This window comes from Triturus cristatus, chromosome 3_2 (assembly GCF_964204655.1).
Source record: "Triturus cristatus chromosome 3_2, aTriCri1.1, whole genome shotgun sequence".
NCBI lineage: Eukaryota > Metazoa > Chordata > Amphibia > Caudata > Salamandridae > Triturus > Triturus cristatus.
Window position 1 is genome coordinate 644,349,296 of NC_140584.1, and position 24,125 is coordinate 644,373,420.

The 24,125-nt window shown below is 44.8% G+C and overlaps 2 protein-coding genes across 3 annotated transcripts in view; one reads left to right on the top strand and one right to left on the bottom strand.

The window, feature by feature from the left end:
* Positions 1-5,933, top strand: part of LOC146857880 (uncharacterized) — a 165,960-nt gene extending 160,027 nt beyond the window's left edge. The window contains exon 2 of the mRNA XM_085648586.1: positions 4,281-5,933. Within this exon, the coding sequence (XP_085504712.1) occupies positions 4,281-5,716 (1,436 nt within the window). The 3' untranslated portion in view covers positions 5,717-5,933. The remainder of the gene's footprint in view (positions 1-4,280) is intronic.
* Positions 1-24,125, bottom strand: part of LOC146857878 (uncharacterized) — a 1,488,219-nt gene that overhangs the window by 1,149,122 nt on the left and 314,972 nt on the right. The window lies entirely within an intron of this gene.

The window sequence follows — 24,125 nt, forward strand, 5'->3', positions numbered from 1 at the left end:
AGGGCCAGTTGAGATTGTTGAGGTGTGGAGGGACGTGGTTATTTTGCTGGCTGTTCAGGATTAGTCTGGCTGCGGCATTCTGGGTGGTTTGGAGTTGCTGGGATTCCGATGTAGAGGGCGTTTCCGTAATCAGGGATACTTGTAATAACAGCCTGGGTGACCGTTTGTCTGGTGTTCAGTGGGATCCACTTGAAAATCTTGCATAGCATTCACAGGGTGTGGAAGCATGATGGAAGCATGATGAGGAGGCGGTGTTGATCTGTCTAATGGAGCGGTTGGTGTCCAGGATGATACAGCGGTTCTTGGCATAATAATCCACATTTGTAAAGCGCGAACAATCACCTGTAAGGGTCTCTAGGCGCTGGGGGCCGTTGGGAAGATTAAGCAAGCTATTGCCCAGAGTCACAGGGTGCTGGGCTGATCTGCCGCCGGCCCCAGGGATCGAACTGTGATCCCCTGATTCCGGCGTCAGTCGCCCTGGCCGCGGCGCCACACCTCTTCCCCATGGCATGGTCCGAGAACCTCCGTATCAAGTTTGGAAAGCACCAAAAGGCGTCCCAGGGAGGAGTGCTTGTTGCCAAAGATTAGGACTTCGGTTTTGTATGTGTTGAGCTGGAGGGAGTTGTTTTTTCATCCAAGCAGCGACATTGCTGATGCAGGAGGCAAAGTTTGCTTTGGCGGTGCTAGTCGAGTCGGTATGGGAGATGATGAGCTCTGTGTCATCGGCGTAGAATACTATGTTGATGCCGTGGGCTCTGAGGATATCCGCAAGCGGCGTCGTGGAGACGTTGAAGACTGTTGGGCTGAGCCACGATCCTTGAAGGACTCCACAGATGAGTTTCTTGGGTTTTGAGTTGTCGGGTGGAAGTCTAATTCATTGACTTCTGTCAGTGAGTAAGGAGGATATTCACTTGAAGACCAGTTCACAGATACCCAAATGCTGAAACTTTCTTATGAGTGACTTGTGGGAGATTGTATCAAAAGCTGTGGAGAGATCAAGGAGGATGAGTGCGGCCATTTCTCCTCGGTCCTGGATGCTTCTGATGTCATCGGTGGCTGTAATGAGAGCTGCCTCTGTGCTGTGGTTGGTGTGAAAGCCTGATTGAGAGCGGTCTAGGAGTTTATGGAGTTCTAGGTGGTCTGCGAGTTGGGTATTGATGGCTTTATGACTTTAGCTGAAAAAGGCAGGACTGAGATGGTTCTGTAGCTGCTGAGGGTGTTGGGGTCCACGGTTGGTTTCATCAATGGCAGCTCAGCCCATCACCATGTGACTCTGGCCAATAGCTTGCTTAATCTTCCCGACGGCTCCCAGCACCTTCAGACCCTTAGGTGTGATTAGTTCTCGCTTCACAAATGCCGGGTTATTATTATTTCAATAGGACACAGGCTTCTTCACTTTTCAAGCAAGATGGGAAGGTGGCTGTGGTTATGGAGGTGTTGATGATAGCGGTGAGTGTGGGAGAGATGTTAGTTCTTCCACAGTTGTATCTGAAGTGTGGGCATAAGGGTGCTCCTGAGTAGATGGTATTCATCAGGGCAGTGGTTCCTTCATTTGAGAGGAGCTTCCAGTTGCTTAGATTCTGTTTGGTGATGAAGGAGGTGTATGGCTGGTTGGGGAGTTTGTATCCATATGCTGTTGGTCAAATGTGTTGTAAATCTTGACAACCTTCTGTTCGAAGAAGTTTGAGAGGTGGTTGTTGAGTGCTTGGGATAGGATAATGTCATTGTTGGCAGCTGCGGAATCGGAGAATTCCTCGACGATGGAAAATAGTTTATTGCCATTGTTAAAGCCATTGTTGGAGCTGGCTTTGAGTCTGAGAGTTAGGGCATTTTTCTTTGTATCTTGTAGTTGGTGGTAGAGGTCGAGGGCAGCTTTGTATGTGAACCTTGCGGTAGTGCTTTTGTAGAGTCTTGAGTTCTCTCAAGTTGTTTGCAGTGGCAATTGGACTTCCTGAGGTCATTGTATACCCGCTAGGTCATTTGTTGTTTTTGTAGATCTGGTTTCTGGTGGGAACGGTGCAGTTGGCACAGTCAGTAAGCCATTTATTAAAGAGCTTGGTGTTGACAACTTGGTGTGTTGGGCGTTGCTGTAGGGTCTTGGTCTAGATTTTTTCAGATATTTTGCCCCAGTGTCTTCATGGTGCTTTGGGTTTTTCTGGTGGAGTGGCTTGTTTGCCGGCTATCTTGAAATGTATGATGTAGTAGTCGGACCATGTGAGCGGGGACGTGTGGGTGGTGCTGAGCCTTTTGTTGGAGGAAAAAAAATGGTAGAGAAAATAGGGTAGAGCAAAAATAGGGTTGAGGGTGTGGTCTGCTAAACTCTGAATGTCAGATGTCATGCTACGGATGCAGGCTTTCGCCACCTAAGTGTAAAGGAATGTGAATGCAGATCGACATTTTCCTTTGTTGCATGAGAGCATCTATCAGAGATGCATACCCCACATTCTCATCTGAAGCACCTAACTAAAGAACTATAACAATGCTGTAAGACTGTCCAATCCCTTACATCCCAGGGATATTTGGTATCCACTAATATCTACTAAAATCTAAAGACGAATCTGCAGTCAATAATGTATGAATATGTAATCCTAAAACTCCAACTATTTTATACCCGTCTGCTGAATGCTGAAGGCAGAATTTAACATTGCAATTTACAACACAACATGTTTTCAAATTAAGACTGCTACATTTGCGGTTTCCTACCACTTATATTCTAGATCAAGCTTTGCAAATGTACGTCTCTTATTATGTGAGATTGTATGTATAAAGTAAGAATGTATCACCTGTGCATGTCTTATGGTGTTAAATGTTTTTTTCTAATATCGAGAACTTCGTATATAAAAATAAATTACAATAGAATCAGGGAGGGTCAACAGAACTTCTTAAATGTCCAGACAGTCCTGCCACTCTAACAGAGGCTACTGGAAATCAAACTTTAATTAAAAGTGAGAATGTAAATCTGAGAAAATTGTACAAATTAAATTCTCCAGAGTATCAAAAAGAAGAACTTCCAATGGTCACATAGTGCGAATGTGAATGGACTCGATTTGACCCTGCAACTGAGCGTCATACTCTATAAAACATTTTGTACCCCAAGCCTGCACTTCTCTTTCTTACACATATCTCCCGTCCTTGCACCAATCATCATGATATGTACCCAAACTGATTGCCCATGGATCATAACTCTCACCCTTCCATAAGGCAAGCTTTCTTCCTTGTAGTCTGAACCTCCTAAAACAAAATGTTCTGCCCACGGGCATCTCTCTATTTTCATCTCATTAATCCACACATCCAAAAGCAAAGAGGACAACTGCACAAATTGTGAGAATTATCCCCAAGTTGGTGCTTCTGAAAAGACAACAGATCCAGGGTAGAGTCGGTGACATGTCAGGTTCATCTAACATAGGAATATTGCTGACCACACACTTCTATCCCTTCAATGGCAATACAATGTATTTTTAAATGGGGATGTCACCCCACTGCGCACCGCCTACTCTAGATCAAGCCTCCTCACACTAACTCAATTCTCCTTACACTACACCAAGACTCCTTGCAACAGAATTGCAGAACCCTAGACAACATACTAAAAAAAAATGGCCTTACGAGCATTTCTGATCCCTTTAAGTTTTCTTTTTAATCCTGATGTGCTCCAAGAGCCTCAATATTTATTGTCATCATTGCAGGATAGGCAGATGATGTAGCAATGTCAAGGACTGAAAGGACACACTGTGAGAACTTTCATCATGCAGAGCATCAGTGCTTGCCTTTTCAATGGGAACTAAATCCATACAAGTGCTTAGAGGTGGAGGATTTTGCATAGGTGGATAAGGTTGCAATGTGGGCTAAAACAAACTTATTTACTAATATTCTACATATCCCTTTCTGTCACCCCCTCAAACAAATCCCCAATCTTTCCTGCATATCCGACACTTTATCCATATCTAACTTTCCTCATCTCTATTTGTTCTCTCTCTTCCTTCCTTTAAGCAAAGTTCCATTTAACTATTTCTATGCTCCGGCTCGCTTCGATTTCTTCTTTACTTTAAAGTAGTTATTCCTTCATTTCAACTTTCTGACAATGTTCTCTTCTCTTTCACAAACCTTGTGTGTACCCTTCTTTCTGTCCATTTTCTCTCTCTCTCTTTGCCCCTCACCATCCTTACCATTTCTATTTACAATATTTAGTGTGTCAGTAATCATTCTCCTTCTGTACAACAGTTCCTTGGTGTATTAGGATGGCTGGTTCTCTATTAATATGTCTGATCTTCTTCCCTTGATAGAAAAAACCTCAATCATCACAATTGTGATCGTGCTGACTGTCCTGTTGTTATTGAAGATATTTCTTTGTTGCTGGTTCTGGACAAAGAAACTACAGAAAGCGAAGCTTGACACCAAGGCCGAATGTTGCCCAAGGTTCCTAAGGAAGAGTAGCCCGCAGGCTCACAGTGATGTACTGCAGCTCAACAAAGATCCTGTTACACTGCTATTGTCAACTGAGGATGGATCCCCAAGGAAAACTGATCAAAAAAATGCTGAAGCACCTTGGGTTATCGAGCAGAGAGAGGGTGTCAAACGCAAAAGTCTTTCAACAGTCAACTCGTATTTCAGAAACTATTGCCTTTTGTGTTTAAAGAGAAAGCTTGTGCCATACCAAAGCAACACAATGTGTGACTCTTTAATGTCTGGACCCAATGGAAAAATCATCGAGCCTGCCAACACGATAGGTAAGAAGGAAACAGAAAGTAGTAATAACCTTGTTCTGGCAAAGAACTACACATCACCAAGGCCTAGACTAGCGCCAGGGCCTATAGCTAAGGCCTGTCTCCATGGTCCAAGTGTGAAGACTCATATTGGCATGGAGAAGGACGCATTCCACTCTCCTAACATTTCATCAGCTATAATCATAGAGTCCAATCGGCCTCCAGGATTGAAAGAGACTGATCAAGCTGAGTTTCACAGAGAAGAAATAGCAGATGTGAATGTCAACCAACCTGTGAATCCAAGCCAAGATCATTCTCCTTGCATGCATCCTAGCATGCTGGAGAAGCCTGAACGGAAGGAACAGGAAGACCTTGTGTCGAGTGCAGCTTCGGACAATGGCAGGTCTTCTTCTGAAACAGGAGAGTGGGAAATTCAACCACTGGAGCTGGAGAACTTAAGACATCCTGATACACCCAGTTCCTCTCCTGTTCTGATGGAAAAGCAAAGGCAGGTGATGTCTGTTGAAGTGTGCATAGATCATGTTGAAGGGCCGAAATCCAGGTCAACCAGCCTTGAACCTCCAATCACTGCAGTCTGTGCCGAGGAGTCTCTACCCATGCAATACACCAGTGAGGAAGTAGAGGTTTTAAAGCCAATGCCTGATATTAGAGGAACAATCGCTTGGCTCTCAGCAATTGGCAGTATTTTTACAGTACCATCTGTGACTGAGTGGTTGAAGAGCGCAGTGACTCCTACGCTGAATGACTATCTTCACACCTCCATATCAGAAAAAAACCCATTAGAGAAAGATGATCTCTCCTCGTCCATCCGTCCCCCAAGACCACCTCCTTCCGACAAGGAATTTTGCGACCCTTTTGAAACAAGCTCCCAGGAACAGGATTCTGCACCACCAGTGGCGGTTCTTGGTTTGTGGGGTCATTTTGCATCATTTCCTCATCTTGTGAGCAGAGCTGTCTCGACTTCAACGACACCAACCAAATCCCCTGAAGTGTGAGAGTAGAGTAAATCCTTTCTCTGCAATCGAAGATTGAAATTCTCAAAGAATGTCTGTTTCCCTACATACACAGATGTTATAATAATTCAAAATCCAAGACCACTAATCAAAAGTCTGATACTTATGAACGGAAAATAGTTCTATGCAATAAACACAAATCCGACTTTAAATGCATTTTCTCCATGACAAATTATAAATACTGGAAATAGAATTTGAACCTGACACTGTCTTTGCTTTCATTGCTTTCTCGTAATATCTTCATTAATATACGCCAGGTATAATCACAAATATAATTGATAGCTAGTTTTTCCTATTTTGGTGTAAGACAAAAAAGCTGTACCGCCTCATCAAAAAAAGATATGTTATGTCCAGTGTGAACCACAAAACAGGTTTTATCAGCTTGTCTGAGCCAAGAGGGTCAGGCAAGAGTATTAACTTTGCCTGACTCTATGATGGCCCTGCCCAAGCTCTCAGTGAGAACAGTTTTTCTATGGGCTAGGCGCAAGGACAGTGTGCAAAACACAACCTGGAATTTTGCCTTTCTCATACTTCCAAGTTGTGCAGCTCCTTGCTCAATGCTTTCATGGATTACCGAGGTTGTCAGAAAGATTAAGCACTCACTGCTCATTTAATCTATGTTAACTCTTTCATACTTTAGAATGAGACAAACGGAGAGCATGGAAAAATATCCCAGCTGAACCTCCATCTGTTCGAGACCCACTACCCAAACCCAAAATTACCTTTGAGTATCTCCTCAGTGATGCAGTGGAAATTGACCACCCCCTGCAGAGTGTGATGAGGAGACCCTAATGTTCAAATATCTCACAGATATTTATTGGCCTAGGGCTGAAACGGGGCCCCATGAAGAGTCGAGAGGCCCTAGAAGGAAGCTATTGTGTTTACTTGAAAAAAGTTTGTCTACTCTTGATCAATTTGCAGATTGCAAGTCTCTAGGGCACATGCACAGTAAACACACACTCTCTCTCTACCCCATGTCTTCAAACATAATGAGGGAGAATAAAAAAACAAAAACAACACAGCACATTAGGAGAACTGATGATGACGTTATACAAAATTGGGCAGGCTGTTGCCCACCCACTTATGCGAACCTCTCAAAGGGTAGGTATAAAGGCCAGGCAGAGCTCATATATGCTGAAAGGCATTTTACACTCAATCTTCCCTAGCCTAGACAGGTGTTAGTGGGGGTGATTGCACATCGACTTGCCTATCAAGGATGGGGTTTAAAAAATAATTACAGGCGGGGTCGTAGCCTTGCGTAAGATGACAATGAATGCTTGGGTTTAGAGTTTCACATCCGCTGTACATGCCAGACACTGGCGACAGAGAAGCAGACTGGACCATATAACGTTCTGAAACGGGGGTGCCCCAACCCCAGAGGATTAGAATGAGAGCTGCAGCACGAAGCCCAACAGAGGTGACTGAGAGAAAGTCTCTGGGTCCCCTCAAGTTGGCAGGCCCTGGAGGAGCGAGCTGTATCTTCGTGGGCCATGGTAGAGGTCCAAAGGAGTATTTGGATGCTCCCCTAGACGGGAGAAGTTATCCGCAGTGCCTCTCATGTGCATGGATAGGTGGGGTCCAGGCTTCAAGGCTGAGTTGGCAAGCGTTGTGACACGATGAAGCAGCATTCAAGAATGGAGAGCTCTCCAGAGGCATAGAGGCAAAGCAAGTGGGAAGGCCTGGCAGTTGTGGAGTAGGAGACAGAGACTGTTGGGCGGTTCCAGGGCCTGCCCCGCCTTGAAAGGAGCATCCATTGAGGATCTATGAAAGGTCTACAGGCGCTGGTTTGCGTGGCAGCAATCACATGGAGACAGTGCCCCTCCCCCATCTGAGAAGTGTGACTGAGGGAGCATAACCACAGGAGACAGCAGAGAAGACTGGGGCAAAGAGACCCAACTGCACCCAGAGCCGGCCTTTGCTTAGATAGAGCCCTGGGGAGAAACAAATGTGGAGACCTTAGTCCCCCACTTTTCATCCTAGTTGTAGCCTGTAACTTGAGATATGCAAGGAGCAAACCATTATCTCCATTAATTTAGCAAATGTGCGTTTTCTTTGCATCCTGGTACTTGAAGTTCTGTATTTCTAGTCAAAAGCAACAAAACTGCAATGGCTACAATCCAAAGAGAAATGGTAGAACTTAAGAAAATACCACTAATTGAGTAGCATAATAGTTTCCTATTTGTCATCATTATGTGGCCAGAAAGATGTAAAATGTCTCATTTTTAGAAAGCAATAATTCGAATTTATTGTTATAGATGTTTGGCTGCTCCTGACTAAGACCTTCACTGTCCGGTTGCGTCCAAATCTGCCCATTTCTTCCTCGCTGCTGCTACTAAGTAAAATGTCACCACATGGTAAGTTGTGTGGCGCTGGAGGGTCCAACTATTGTTTTCAGGGGCAGACCTCATTTGATTACACAAACTTGCCCGTTGCTCCCCCATTCTCACCTGAATCACCCACAGCTCAGCTCCTTCCTGCAAATTGTAAATGAGCTGGGAGAGCGAGAGGATTTGGATGGGCACAAGTAGCCTGTACAAGAAAAAACAGAAGGATTAAACACAGTGTGGACTGTCTCGCTGGAGCCATTTCTGAGTGAGACTGCTGCATGACCTACATGGAGACAGCTCCTTGGGCCCCCTCTGAATGTAGACGCCCTGGGCATGGGCCCAGCTTGCCCATGCTGAAGGCCGGCCCTGGCTTCACCCATTGACTATAGGTGGCAGAGTGGGTTCTCCCCCACCTCCACATGTAGGTGGAGTGCACCTAAACCCACCTACTTGAGCTGCACAAGAGCAGTAGCACAGAGGCGCAACGCCCCAATAAGGAAGACAAGTTGCAGCCAGCAAGCCTCACTGCGGAAGTCTGAAGCCTTCCTATGCACAGTGATGAACAGTGGGGGACGGGCCTAAAACAGGTGAGCCCAAGGGAAAAAACATAAAAGAAATGGTTCTTAATTGTTGGACAAGTGTTACACACAGGTAGCTGCCTGCCCCCTCGCTTGCCACTGGTCTGGGGATCCCAACAGTCTACTGAAAAATGTGCCCTAAAGGCTTTTTTCCTCACTATCAAGATGGGAAACTGCAGAATTAAATGTGACAACAACATGAGGATTTTCTGCAACAAGGGACTTCCCCAAAAATCAGACAGCTCCTCCTGCCACACCAAACATGGGGACAGCGACTTTCAAGACCTTGAAGACAGACACTGGAAGATGCAAAACTGTCACCATGAGCCGCATGAAGATATTTTTTCAGGACAAAAAGGTAGAACTAGGGTTGGTGAGAAAAGACATGAAACAATGCCTACAGGAGGTGAGATCTCATATGTGAGATTACCCTGCAACGGCACATGCTGATGCTTAGGGTCCCGCATCGGTTTACCCATCCACTACAACACACTTACAGTAGGTACAGTTACTAGTTACAGTGACACTAGTTGCAGTGGAGTTTCCCACATATAGTACTGAGGAAATGATAGGAGTTGAATGCAAGTTGGGGGTGTTGATAGGGTGTGGGGGCTGGTGATGGGTTAAGGGTAAAAGGCATTCTCTCTGGAAGGGGCGGCACCTACTAAACACCAATGACAACCAGAACCAGCGGCCCTGTAGGGAATGACAGCACACTGCACTGTTTCATAAAAACCATTTGTAAAATTAAATCGTGAGCCTCACCAACATATCTCACAGTTTTAGAGGATTGAACAGTCTTGCTAAATGCCTGGCTGTCTAGCACAAACTCCCCCTGCTAGGCACAAATGTTGCGGTCATTCAAGAGACCGACCACCTGAACAATTGTCACTGCCTTCTCAGGTCTTGGAACTACTCACACCAATACTTCTCAATTGCTGGGAAGGATGGCACTGCATGTGTGGTCTTCATGTAAAGCAGCAGTTGAGGGATGGTTCAACAAGATGGACAGCAGGGAAGGGCAAGCAAGGTCAAATGCCATTGAAACCAGCTTCAGCTAAATCCCCCAAATCAGGGTAAGGATCACTTTTTAAAAGACACAGTGCAAACCCGAAAAGCATGACTGGCTTAGGCTATCACACCCCGGGCAATCTGAATATGTTAATGAACGGAGACCTAGACAGGATGCAAAACATATGTCCGGCACATCGCAAAAACAGCTGGCCAAACTGACATGCACACTTTGGAGCATCCAGCCAGCCACTGCTCGAGTCCTTCAGGTTGTCAATCTGTAGCACAGGACATGCCCCGCATGTCTCTTGGCTCGGGGCCACTGCAGCGTGCGCATCAGTTAAAAACATAAAAAGGCAATAAATAATTACATTTCCATTTTATTTTTTCACCCACGGATGGCAGCAGGTGGTGGGGCGATACTCCCCGCTCTCATGGAAAAACCGCTGCTGGTATTGTGAGGGCAAGATTTGCTTTATGAATTTCGTTGGGTTTGTTTTTAATTTGGCATCAATCATAAGCAGAAAAGCCAATTTCCCCCTTCTGAAAGTGTACAGAAGAAAGTGTTTACCTGTTTTAATTTACGGCTCCTGGTTGTGGGGGTACTTTAAGGTCAGTGGCCTGACAGGCTGGGGAGAATGGAGTCTGCAAGCGTCTTCTAGGCCGCCCTCCGAGTTGTTCTACCTATGCCATCCGCCAAGAGATTGGACTGGATTATGTGAAAGATCAGATTAACCTGGCACCTTTGTTACTATGGTGCTGAATCTACTGCAACCCCTACGCCTCGTTCAATAAAGAGGTTACTGGCGATTGTCCTGTGATCAGGGTTATCGGATCCCTTTGATAGATTACATTAATCAAGGGTGCACTACATTAGGCAGACTCACCATCTTTTACAAGCCCCAAGAGTTAACTAAAATTGATAGATTATAAGGTATTTTATGAATCTTAGCAGCGGGAAATGGAGGTGGTGGAGTTAGTAAAGCCTCAAAATCAAGACTATACCTTGATTCAAACTTCACCAAGTCTGAAGCTGTACCTTGACCTAGTTACACACTCATGGGGTAGGACGCCTTTAACCTGTTTTAGGCTGGGGCTAATTAGATGCCAGCTCTGCTTTCCTTTAGGGCAGTACTAGCCCTCCACGGTTCCTGTATGTCCTTACGACGAAAGATCCCCATAGAGTTTGCTTCATTTTTCTTTTTTTGGGGAACTTTTATTGTCAAACCCACCCAGTTATATCTCCTAATGCTTAATGTACCGGAGGGCTGTTTTAGTGTTGTTTTTTCGTAAGCTTGCTCTTCGTATCGGGAAACCTATGCTTTTCTGAATCTACGTGATGTGGCTCACTTTCTTAAGCACACTTATGTATCTTTTAATTTATGTGGAATTTATCGTTTTAACTCTGATTTCACTATTTATTGCCATTATGGTCAATGGATGGTACTTGTTTTTATGTTAATTATCTAATGTTCGAACAAAGCTGTCAATAAATGAATAAATGGATGTGAAGCTCGCAGTCAGAGATACCAGCAGGGGTGGCGTCTGGGCACCGGTCAGTGAGAATTTCTGTAACATTGATTTGGGGATTTCTTCTGTTTTCTTATACTATGTTACCAGGCAGAGTTTGTGGATTCTGCAGGCGCAGTCATGGGGTTGACTTAAAGCAGTCAAACTCCTTTTCCTTAGCTCTTCCAGGTAGGCACAGCCTTTGTCTTCAAGTAACAGCAGCAAGGTTTGCGACGTGGAGTCTGTCGCTCAGAGAAACTCAAAACACTGGCACAGAAGTGGGAGATGCCCTCACACACTGCACCCACCAACCTGATGGGGTAAAACCTTAGAGGGAACAAAAGAGCCTGATGTGGGCAAAGAATATTTGTTCACTTCGAACAGCAAAATGCCTCCTGTGGTGCTATGTCCTAGAGTTTGGTTTAAATCAAAAGCTTCAGTATTACTTTCAAGAAGTCTACCAATAAGACCTCATCTGGCATGCTACCTTCATCTTCCACTTTGTCCACTACCCCCACAGAGGAAATCCAAAATGGAATCTGCTGTGGTCAATCAACCAGGACACAGACTCCTTACGCATTCTACTATGCACACACATTGGATACACACACTGCACACACACATGCACCACCTTGAAACAACTGGATGTCATGAAGGAAAAGTCTGCAAGGCACAGGCAGATCATCGTAGAAGGGCTTGGGACAGAAGGCACCTCTCCCTCTGCAGGTTACACGTGAAAATTGCCTGGTCTTTGATCCCAGTCACTGCCATCCTGGACAGTCTACTGCTGCATAGTGGGCTGACGGCAGTCAACCTTAATTAAAAAGGTGCACATAATATGCCCCGCCACACTACAGAATCCCACCCACCGGGTAAATCACTGATACAATGGTCCCTCAGCATACACACACGATTGTCATGTGCGCTGCAGATAATGGTAAAGTGTCACAAACACCAGAGGCTCACTCCTGGGTAACTTAGGGCCGAGTTGCAATCATAAATGCCGGGGGATCACGACCAGAAGCAAACAGATAAACGTAATCCTGGTCAATCCACCCATCAATTAGGTTTCTGATAAGGACAAAAAACTAATTGCTATAGATTGTGTCTAATCAGAATATGGGCTAGGTCACATGCACCAGTTTGATGGAGATGAACCAGAAAGAACTCTTGGCTGGAGCTGTTGAAGACCACTGACAAATCGAATAGACATGGACATTCGCCTTCAACTGCACAGTACATAAAGTGATGTTAAATATTTCCCATTAAATCATTAAATAAGAAGGAAAAGTATAGGCCTAGCTATGGGAAGTGGATATGAAGCACTGCAAAACTAACATAAATAAACTTCAAACAAACTCGATATAGATAGGTGCAACAACTTTTAATACATAAATATGTCATGTGAAAGTCCACATCAACTTAAGCTTATTATGACTTAGTCCTATCAATATCGTTGTAGGAAGTGTAGTTAGAAATCCATTCTTGGCGTAGACTAGGTTTCCTGCGTTTGTATTAATTACTATCCATCAAACCTTTTCTTGGAAGATGGACCCAAATACTTGCAAGTCAAAAGGTAAAATATAGACACATATACTTTAGACTAGCCAGGATATGTAAAGATTATTGCCATCACCGTAGAACATTAACAGAGGTTAAAGTCCGGTGTAAAAAAGTGTCACATCATAAAAGATTGATCAAGGAGCATTGCAGATCATAAAAAGTTGCTTAAAATACATTTCCTTGTGAGTTCAAAGGAGGAAGGTGGAGACACCAAATTTCCATCTGCTTTGCCTTACGACTCTCAGTGCGAAGCGATTTTAACATTGCAAACGTCAAAGATGTCTGTGAGTCTCACTGTCACTTTGGTACACCACAAATTATTTTTGGAATTGCAAAGCATACTAAATTTGCACAGTTGAGGCTCCATGATAGTAAAATCATTAGTACATCTGGTCCCATATTCCTTCCACTGGTAGTCATTTCAGGACTCAATCCAACAAGAAATGTTTGTCAAGTAGGGAGTATATGTGGTAAAAACTAGGGGTGGGCGGAACTTGCGGAGTTTCACTCCACAGAAATCCACGGAGTTACAGGAAAACTGCATGAGATTCCATTGAATTCTGCCAATGGGTGGAAAATATGCAGCTCGCGCTGCAATTTAGCGCCAGAAGGATAAGCAGCGCTTAAAATCAGCATGAATGCCACTATGCGATGAGCAAGAGCGCGCTGCCATTTGAGTTGATTTTGCTGCCACTCAAGTAGAAAATCTACTTTAACAGCAGCAAATCTACTCGAACTGCAGCCCTTTGACAGCGACCGCCCATGTTAATAAATCGCACTAGGGGACGCCAAATCTCACTTGCATATTCGGGAACCTTGCGGAAGAAAAATTACGCCATGCGGCGATTTGCGAAATATTGCCAGAACTCCATGTTAAAGAGTTACATTGTTTCAGAGTCGCACATAACCTTTTCTTTATTACAGAGAAGGACACAGAGTAAGGCTTAAGAGAGTTCCACAGCCTTGTAGAAGTTCACTGTGAAGAGAGCTTACGGAGATGAAAAAGGTGCAAGCAGTATTAAGATTGTGCAGAGGCCAAGGAGATCACATCCTCCTTGCAGCGGTGCTGGAACTTCGTCCTTGTCTTCCCATTAGACTTAAAAACAATTTCCAGCTTCTTGGGCAGTTGAGCTTTACTACTGGTGATGTTGGACAATGGTCATAATATTTTGGAAGTCAATGATTTGAAGACTTTGGATCTCATCTCGCATGAACTACTGAGGCTGGTTGTCTAATCACAAAGCTCCTGCATACCAATTGGTCAGAGTATCCACATCACTCTCATTCATTTTTCCCAGGGTGCCAGCGCCTAGGAGCAGGCAGACACTGCATTTTAATGAGCTGTCATATGCAGTCCTTTGGGCTCCCTGGTCTTCTAGATTAAACAACTGGCAGCTCTTGATCCAGGGAACCAGAATCATATTTTCCTGAATCTACTACTACAAGTATGGTAGACATTATATAAAGAAAAGCCCAGTTCCATTTGGTGGAAGTAACTAGCTTATCCCTAAACTTCACCACTTAATGCAGCAAAAGTGTGACCTAACAATATTTTGTTACATTGCGGTGTAGTCTAAATTCCAAAGGGTTACGGTTGGAGCAGCTATGGTTTTAGGCATACTACACACCATTCTACCTTAACTGGTTATCTTTAATCGGGCTGATAGCGAGTTCCCAGACTCCCAGTAGTGGGAAATGGATGCAACCACAATCAGCAAAACTTAGCACAGGGGGGCTTCAGGGTTGTGGGCCTGAAAGGCTTAACTATGCTTCTCATCCACAATATAGAATACCTGGGTGCACAAGTAGGTGCTCCAAGAGCAGAATAACATGGATGAGAGGGATAAACAGGATGAAATGGTGTCTTGTCTTAGAAAAACGAAAGCAGGATTACATTGGTGCTGTTGCCATTCCAGACAGCCTTGCCTCCTCTTAGCTTTGATTCCTGTTATGGCACAACATATCCAGGGTCACAAGCACACAGTTACTTTATCTTCCAATTCTTCTCTCTTCATGAGAAACATTGCGATAGGAAGGAACTAGGTGTCTATGCCCCAGCAAGAAGCTTTTTTATGAAAATTGAATAGGAAGGAGCTGTGTGTCTGTTCCCCAGCAAGGAGCTCTTTTGTGAAAAATTGCAATAGGAAGGTGTCTGTTCCCCAGCAAGGAGACAGATGCTCTTTGGATTTGTTTAGCATTACAAAAGAAATGTCATTTTCTATGGTTATTTATACCCACTTGCAATTTGTGGTCGAAACAAGTGTGAAACCTATTGGAGATCTCAGAAAGCTAAACATTGCTGAAAAGTAGACAACATTTAGAAGTCATCAAGAGGCACAACTATTTCCCAGAGAAATTAATTTTTAGAATGAAAAAATAGTGCATAGGAGCAGCGAAAAGGAGCAATGGGTAACAAGGTTTTCACCTGTATGTTTTTGCACAGAAGGCCAATACACAAATATGATATACAATTATTTCAATCAGACTCTTCTGTTGCAGAGATGTATAGTGTTTGTTTAAAAAAAAAACAAGATATTCAGAGCCATCAATCAAGCTGTGTTTTTTAACTCTCTAGAGGCCATGCAGCACTTTATAGAGAAAAGGTTTATGAATTGACGTTGGGGAGTGAGTTAAAGCTATGCACTTTTGAAATATAGCCTAGAACTTGAGTTTAGGGATAGAGGTCATTTATACCACTTTGAATTCTGGATGACACATAATGCCACATGATTTTCAAAAAGTATTTTTGTGGACACTGACCTACAATAGGAAGTCAAAGATGTAGAGAAGGTCAGTAGATGATAGCAAATGACCTATTATCATATGTTTCCACAAACCTCCATTGCAATTGCACTCCACAAGTAAGGTGAAACATTAGCCTGGGACAGGAAAGGCCCACAAATGCAACTGGGGATAGCAAAGGAAAACACATGGAATTGGGTTGATTTGGTGATGTGGGTAGCTTCAGTATTTGAGCCTTGAATCATCCTGCCAACCCAATAAATATCTGAAAACTAGGCCCCTAGGGGAGTCCTGAGTGGGGTCCCCTGCATGGATGGCATCATTCTTTTGCTCACCATGCCACCCCAGTTTAGACCTGGCCATATGCAAATCAGTCCTGACCCTGTGCCTCATGGGAACAGTCCAGCCCGAACTGCCAAGCCAGACGTGGGTCCTGTGCTTTCCATGCCACTGGAATCAAACTATCCTGGCTATCCTGGCACAGGGTCAAGACTGATTTGCATATGGCCAGGTCTAAACTGGGGTGGCATGGTGAGCAAAAGAATGATGGATTTAACCCAGATATCTTGACTGGAGGTGAATGTTTTGATTTGTTCTGCATTCCGTCCATCAATTGTGTGTCTTTTGCTTTCTCGCCCTAAGTGTGCCAGGTATGCCCAGACGTGGGTCCTGGGCTCACTGTGCCAGTGGAATCAAGCTATCCTGGCTGAAGAGGGGTGAAACCCCAAAACCGGTCCTGGGAGGCTTGTTTCCAGTCCAGGGAGGACCTGGCTTGGCAGTTCGGGCTGGACTGTTCCCATTGGGCGCAGGGTCAAGTCTGATTTGCATATGGCTGGGTCCAAACTGGAATGGCATGGTGAGTAAAAAAATGATGGATTTAGGACAAGATCTCTGTACTGGGGTGAATGTATGACATTGTTCTGCATTCTGTCCATCAATAGTTCTTTTTGCATTTGTCACCCCGAGTGTGACAGGTATGCTCAGACGTGGGCCCCGTGCTCTCCATGCCACTGGAGTCAAGCTAGCCTGGCTGAAGAGGGGTGAAACCCCGAAACCGGTCCTAGGATGCTCGTTTCCAGTCCAGGGAGGACCTGGCCTGGCAGTTTGGGCTGGACTGTTCCCATTGGGCGCAGGGTCAAGACTGATTTGCATATGCCTGGGTCCAAACTGGAATGGCATGGTGAGCAAAAAAACAATGAATTTAGGTCCAGATCTCTGTACTTGGGTGAATGTATGACATTGTTCTGCGTTCTGTCCTTCAATAGTTCTTTTTACTTGTAGGCATTTTCTGTGTGCCTCTGCCTGTTTGTGTATTGACTGTCTGGTTTTGGAGTGACAGGGGCTGAAGGGGTGAATTCTCTAAGACAGCCACTGGGGGGGGGGGGAGGAGGGGTTGGTGTGTGTTCTGCCTTTCCTGAATGATTCAGGGCTGGGCTGAATTGGTCCGGTCTGCATTTAGAGTGGTGGGAGGAGATTTCCCTTGCACCTGAATAGGGCCTGACTTTCTTACACCATGCTCTCTCCACCTCCTGTCGGGCAGCTTCACAAGAGAGGACAGAATTGGTTTGGACTGGGCTCAGAGACACTTGCACAAAGAGAACAAAGACATTTTTTGAGTATCAGTATTAGACCTTAAACCCCAGAACTTTAGATGACTTCTTGACTCAAGAGGAACCTTTGCCAAGGAGAAAAGCTGAAGAGCTGTGAGGAGTAATAATGTCCCTTTGCTGTGTGCTGTGTGGGGTTGGCCTGCAGTTGCTGTTTCTGCCAAAGAGAGGACAAAGACTGGAACTTTGCTTTGAACCTGCTTGAAGAAGATCTCCAAGGGCCTGAAGTGTGCTAGCCTCCTGTGCTCAAGTCTCAGGGACACAAAGACTTCACCCCCAGCTCCCCTGAACCCTCTTGCTGAGGGTTCTGACCTGCCAGGAGGTGCCTATTCCAGTGTTGGGCCTCTGGAGGTTGTTCCTGCTGTTGGGAGCTGGAAGAAACCTAAGAGAAGCAAGAAAACCTGTTTCCGATGCCGTCAGCAATGTTGCTGTGATGCCGTGAACTGCACCGAGGTCCGGGGCACCACTCGTGAAGTGAACAATGCACTGCCCGGCCTGCACTTCAGCTTCAACGCCCTTTGACGACCGCCGACGCCTGCAGTTATCAGCCATGCCCGACGCCAGCGCTCGCACTGACTCCGTCATCGCCAGCGCCTGCATCCTGTTATCGCGGCGCCGTTAACCGCCGAGGGTGACTCCACGAACTTGCCGCCTTCGCATTGTCACTGGAACCGACGCCTCACCGCCAACGCAACCGTCTTCTCCTGTCTTGGACATGACAAGTCGCCTCCTCGCGGACACAATGCCTCTCCTCCCCCGTGGCAGCAAAGAAGCCGGCCTCTGCCTTGGCACTGATACCTCACCTCCACGATGCCGTGCTTAATCATAGACTTCATTTCCAAGGCACGGTTTGTTTGGGGGTCTGTGTGACTCCATGCCCGATGCCGCACTCCTTGCGGTCGGCGCCGTACTTTGGATCTATTGCTGTCACGACGTTGCAGTAGCTCCAGGTGTCGCTATTAGTTTTCTACAAGCTTTATTTTTGCAATAACTGTTCTAAAGTCATATCTTATTACCTGTATGTTGGATTTTTGTCGTTTTGGTCTTGTTGAGTTTAGATACAGATGCTTTATTTTTGTAAACTGTGTGTTGTCAGTTTGTGGTGTTCTCACTGTATTACTGTGTGTTTTGAGTACAAATACTTTACACATTGCCTTTGGGAAAAGTCTGTCTGCTCGTGCCAAGCTACCCAGTGGCTCAGCAGGGGTTATCTAAAGTGTGTATCCGCCCTTACCCTGACTAGAAGCAAGGGTCCCCATTTGGACAAAGGTACCCACCTCTGCCAACTAGAGACCCCCATTTTTAACAGTTTGCAATTCAGAAAGTCCTTTTTGAATCACAAACGGGGTTTAGTAGTTAAAAAAAATATAGACACAAACCCTGTAATTTTGTAAATCACAGGGTTTGCAAACATAAAATTATTTTGCACATCAAATCATCAGTTCATCGGTTCTACTACTTCAAAGCAAGGGTAGTGTCACCTATCAGTCAGAGACAGGGGCGTATAACCCATTGGACTTGGAGCAAGAGTTCTGAGGTGGTCGATTTGAGAACCATACCCCCTCCACTTGATTTGTAGCCTCGGTCTTTAGGTGTTTGCCTTGGAGTAAAACTTCAGTGAAAAAGGCCATAGACTAATTGCTAAGCATTTAGATGACCATATTCAGCCCCGCTCCACCAAATTGAGCACACATCTGTCAGACTCCATTAGCGGTGACATGGTGCTTGGAGAGCTTCCTGAGCTACAATCATGGGGTGGAAGTGGTTTTGTGATGTTACTGGATCTGTCCAACTACCTAAGAAGGCCTTAAGTGTTTCCCAAAGGTTTATGTGGTCGAAGCAAAATGCTGACATAGCCAAATATCAAAATAATCACTAATTTGTAGATATTTAAAAACAACAGTGGTACTCATGTGAGTAAGAATTAATTGTTCAAAGGGATCAAAAAGTTAATCCTCTCTACAGTTGGTCTACGTATTGAAGTGAAGACCTTGTGGGGCAAAAGCATCTTGAGAGAAATTGGGCAAAAGGATTGGACCATAATGCAATATATGAGATGAGATGTATACAAGATGATGAGGGGAATATGACACCAGTGTGATAAATGTTTCCAAATATGAGTAAAAGTGTTTTACTCATATTTGGAAACATGATGTTTTAAATATTTTACACTTAAAATGTGAAGGATTTTAGAATCCTGTATGAGCTAATAAATCACTCTAAAGTTAGAATATCACCAACTTATAAAAATGGATACATGGTAGGTCCCAGTCCCAATTTAAGGGCAGCCGAAGATAGCATAAAGCCCCATGTGGTTTCTTGTATTTCCATCCAAAGTGGCGCCCGGAAGACTCCACCTTACAGATAATATCAGAGGGGACCGTAAGGGGTAAGGCTCGGAAGCGATAAATAAATTTTGCCAGGATGATCATCTTTATAAGATTACAACTCTTGATTAAGCCAAGGGTCCCATTAGGGCAAAATGAGAATGGTAACGGAGACATTTAAATATAACTTGAACATTTTCTAAACCTTTGTTGATGTTGTCACACCAAGATAGGTTGCTGTAGAAAAGTAGCATGTGACACTGTGCTCTGAGTGGTGATTAAATAATATCTGGATTTTCATATGATTAACTGAATATCCTGATACTTGACCAAAGTCTTGAGGTTATTATTATTAGTATTATTACGTAACTTGTAGTGCGCACAGCTAGCCCAGAGGGTTTACCAGCGGAGGGCGAGAGTAGGGGTGGAGAGGGAGAAGCAGTAGCACAAGTTAGAAAAGCCAGGTTTTGAGGCACTTACGGAAAGCGAGGAGGGATGCTGAATCTTTCAAGGCCGCTTGCAGGGCGTTCCATAAAGTCAGCCCTAAATAGGAAAAAGAACAGCCTTTCATGTGAGCCAGTCGAGTTTTAGGTACCACAAACTGAGTCTGCAGAGCGGATCTCTGGTGCTGGAAGGGGTCGAAAAGATGGACTAAATCCCAGAGGTATTTAGGAGCAGATCCAGATTTAACCCTAAACATATGGCGGAGTGCTTTGAACTTGATACGGTCTGACAGAGTCAGCCAGTGTAGGTCACCAAGAATGCTAGAGACTGCGGTGCACTTGGGAAGGCGATAAAGGTGATTAACAGCTGCATTTTGAACGAGTTGCAGTCTTTGGATAGTGGCTTTGTCGGCTCCAAAATACAGGACGTTGCCATAATCTAGCCTAGAGATCATGAGGGCATGGCTCACTGACCTCTGAGCTGAGAAAGGGATTAACCATAGGATCTTTTTAAGTCACTTGCGGACAGTAAAGCAGGTGGACGTCACCTTGACCAATTGTTGTTTCATGGATAGTGATCCGTCCATGATGAAACCCAGATTTTTAGCACTGCTAGAAGGAGTGGGAAGAACACCCAGTTCAACGGGCCAGTGCTGCGACCCCCAGAGATCGGGCCTTTTACCTAGTATCATGACTTCGGATTTGTCCCCTTTGAGTTTAAATAAACTGTACTGCATCCGATGAGAGATCTTACTCAAGCTTTAACTAAGGTCAGAGGGTCCGTGTCCCTTAGTTGGAGAGAGAGAGAACACAATCTGGGTGTCGTCGGCATGGGAAAAAAGAGACAGGCCTGCATTTTCAACCACCTCCACTAGAAGACGGATTTATATGTTGAATAACAAAGGACTCAGCGCTGAGCCCTGTGGAACTTCACAGGGAGAGGCATGAGAACAAAACCTGGCTGAGGAGGAGGAGACCTGGAAGGTTCGGTCCTTGAGAAAGGAGCGAAGCCACTCCAGGGCACTCCCTCAAGACCCAGTGTCCACAGTATCAACCAAAAATATACTTCCATTTTGATTGTTGGAATGGTAGTCTGGCATCACACTGTATCTGGAAACTAAATGCAGTACTCCTGCGATGCAGCTAGGTGGTGTCACATGGCTCCGCACAATGTCATTACACTCCGGAAGTAAAAAGTGGGCCATACATAAGAAGCATACAGTTGCACTGATGTCAGTCTCTTCCTAAGGCTTATCGGCACCCTCTGACTCAGAGCTCATCAGTAAATTAGCTTGACCAGTGTGAAGATTTCTATGTTGGGCTCTTGTTAGATGGGAAAACAACCCATTGCACAGAAACAGGGAAGCGCAGTGCTTAATTTGAGCTGGTGGTTGCCGGTGGGGGCACCTGGCACTCATTTTTGGGTGCTGGCACTTTTCTTTCCTACCTTAGCTGTTTTACGGACAGCAGTAGAGGGAAAAACAAACAAAGCAGAAGAATGGATGAAAAGAAAGATGGAAAAACATCATACAGGGTGGGAGCAGAAACATGCAAGGGTGAGATAAAGATGCATGGAGTGTCTGGTAGAGGATTAAAGAAGCGTGAGGTGGATTCAGGACTACCAGCCTTTGCACTAGGCATGCCAACATTTAATTGCATGAGCAGAGCTTTGGGCACCAGCACTCACTACTTTACAAATTAAGCACTGTAGGTGGAAGGGGCAGTGAGGAATCGGTAGTTAGACTAAGTATCCACCAGAAAGAGCATTACCAAAGGGAAGTAGCTCGCTCTTCTGATGGATACTGCTAACCGCAGATTTCCCACCTTGTGAACAGATACTAAAACAGTACCTCCCATGGTGGAGAGTCTGTGGATTGAGCCAAAAAGGCAAACACCCATCCTGGTGGATGTGACTGACCAATACCCAGAACACACACATGGTGTGCTAGCACAATATTTGCAGCCTGGGCTCGATTAGAATGAGCCCTCAATCCATCAGGCTGCTGCCTCTTAAGACAGTGCTCAGCAGATTTATATGTGAAGCACTATTTATCTTTTCTGCACTGCCCTGCTCTTCTTTGTTCCTGTGAAGCCCTCAAAGGGTTGATGATTCACCCAGATGGTCCTTGGTACAATCACTGTAGAAACTGAGTGCCCTCTTGGGGTCCAAACGATGCAGTCTCTCCTCCTCCTTTGAGGAAAGAGGCAGGGCAAAGAAATTCAGGAGACTGATAGCCTATCTAGAATGGAAAGGTGTTACTACCTTCAGCAGAAATGCAGCTCGAGTTCATAATACCAGCTTGTCTGGAAAGTATATTGTATAAGGGAGATGATCCAAGAGGGCTTGCAGCTCACTCTTGTGACAAGCTGACGTGATTGTGACTAGAAAGAAAATTTTGAGAGGCAGCTGTTCATTGGGTCAGATGGAGTACAGCTGCGCATTGGCTAAAGTGGGGTATTTGAGAACCAAATTCATGTTGCACAATGGCATCACAAACGGTTTCAGTGCAAACGTGCTGTAAACCTCTAAGATGTTTGCTGCAGCATGGTTCAGCAGGGCCACTGTAACAGCTATATTTGTGCTGGACACCGATGCACCCACTCACAGATGCACACTTTCACAGACCCACTCAGTTACTAATGCAGCCAGTGTAAGAGACTCTTAGTACTGACTGTAATCAGTCTTAATTTGCTCTGTCCTCTGTGACGGAGGCAGTGAACACCGTCTTCGTATGGCCACAGTGCAATGTCCAACAAAGTTTCACGATGGTTGTAGTGATTAATTTGTAAGTGCCAGGGCTCTCGTCAGGAGGCCTACGCACCTTGCACCACACATTAACCCTGCCATGCTGCCAATGAGACTAAACACACAAGTACTAACCTTCACACTCCAAGAAGTGTGACAATTCGGACTATTTCAGGCCTCAAAGCTATAAGAATGGCATAGGCGGCAGGTAATAGTCATTTTTATTGTTCACTGAATTAAAAATGCCCAGTTGTTGTAGTCATCTCTAAATTATCCTGATACCGTCTTCTTCTGGTCACAAGCACCGGTGTTAACAATTAAGTACCAGCACAGGCACCGGAAAGCACCGGTACACATTAAGCACTGGATGGTTGTCTCTTTTGTTAAGTCCTTTCCATTAAATAAGAGTGGCCTTTTATTGCTTGATAATTTGGAAAGCACAACTTGTTCAAAATGTCCAAACATCAATAAAGAGGGAGACACCTTCACAAGATCTGTTGTGTAAGGCACACACACCAATTTCTATTGCCTGAACTATAATAAGCGGATTGGTGCATTGTGTTACGCAGTGCACAGAATGTAGGCTCACACTAACCCAGCCGATCAAAGAGAATGACCTTTGGCGCAATACTCTATGCAGGATCCCGCTTTGCAATTTTGTTTTAAAAAGTAAAAAAACGGTTGAAATTTTGAAGTACGGCTCCTTCATAAGGACTGAGCCCTACCTTAAAATGTCAGTACATTTACAGGAACTGCCATGACAGCGGTTCCTGGAAATGCAAGACATGTCCGCTGGGCAGGCAGACATCTAAAAATTTGGTACCTCCGCCATGGAGGCAGTGAAGTACTACGCCATTGCAACAATTCCTAATCCGCCCACTAAACCCTAAATCAGGCCCTAAAAGCAACAAGCATTTGCAATGCAATAGGTCTCGCATTAGTAAAAGTTTTTGGCGTAGCAAATAATAATGCAACATTACTAGGTCGAATTTTGTTAATGTCGACCTATAGAGTGTAGCGTGGTACAGTGAAGTGGTGTAGTATAGAGTAGAGGAAATTATTATAGAGTGTAGTGAAGTTAAGTAGTTTAGCGTGGAGTGGTGTTGAATTGAGTAAAGTGGAGTGATCTCTATGCAGGGTCGAGGGCCAGGAAATATCCGAATGTAAAAGCATGGGATGGAATGTTATTGGCGCTGAAAAATAAAAATGATGGAGTTGGCCCTGTAGGCGCTGTAAATGTCCCATTGATGCAGGGTTTGGCCCAATGTGCTGGAGGTAGAACTGAACGGCTATCTGGGGAAGGGCCCCTTCCCTTGGGAGCGCGTTAATGTGGGACTCAAACTGTATTATGTAACAGCTCCTGAAGATCTACAGTGTAGACAAGTAAAGTATGGGGAGACGCTTCAACCTAGGAGAGGTTGGGGACTGTATGCCTATTGTAAATGGACCGTGTTGATAATAGTGGAGGAATGTCATCATATGTGCCCACCATTATTCCCTTTTAAAATTGATTACAAGTAGTTTTAAAATACTGCATG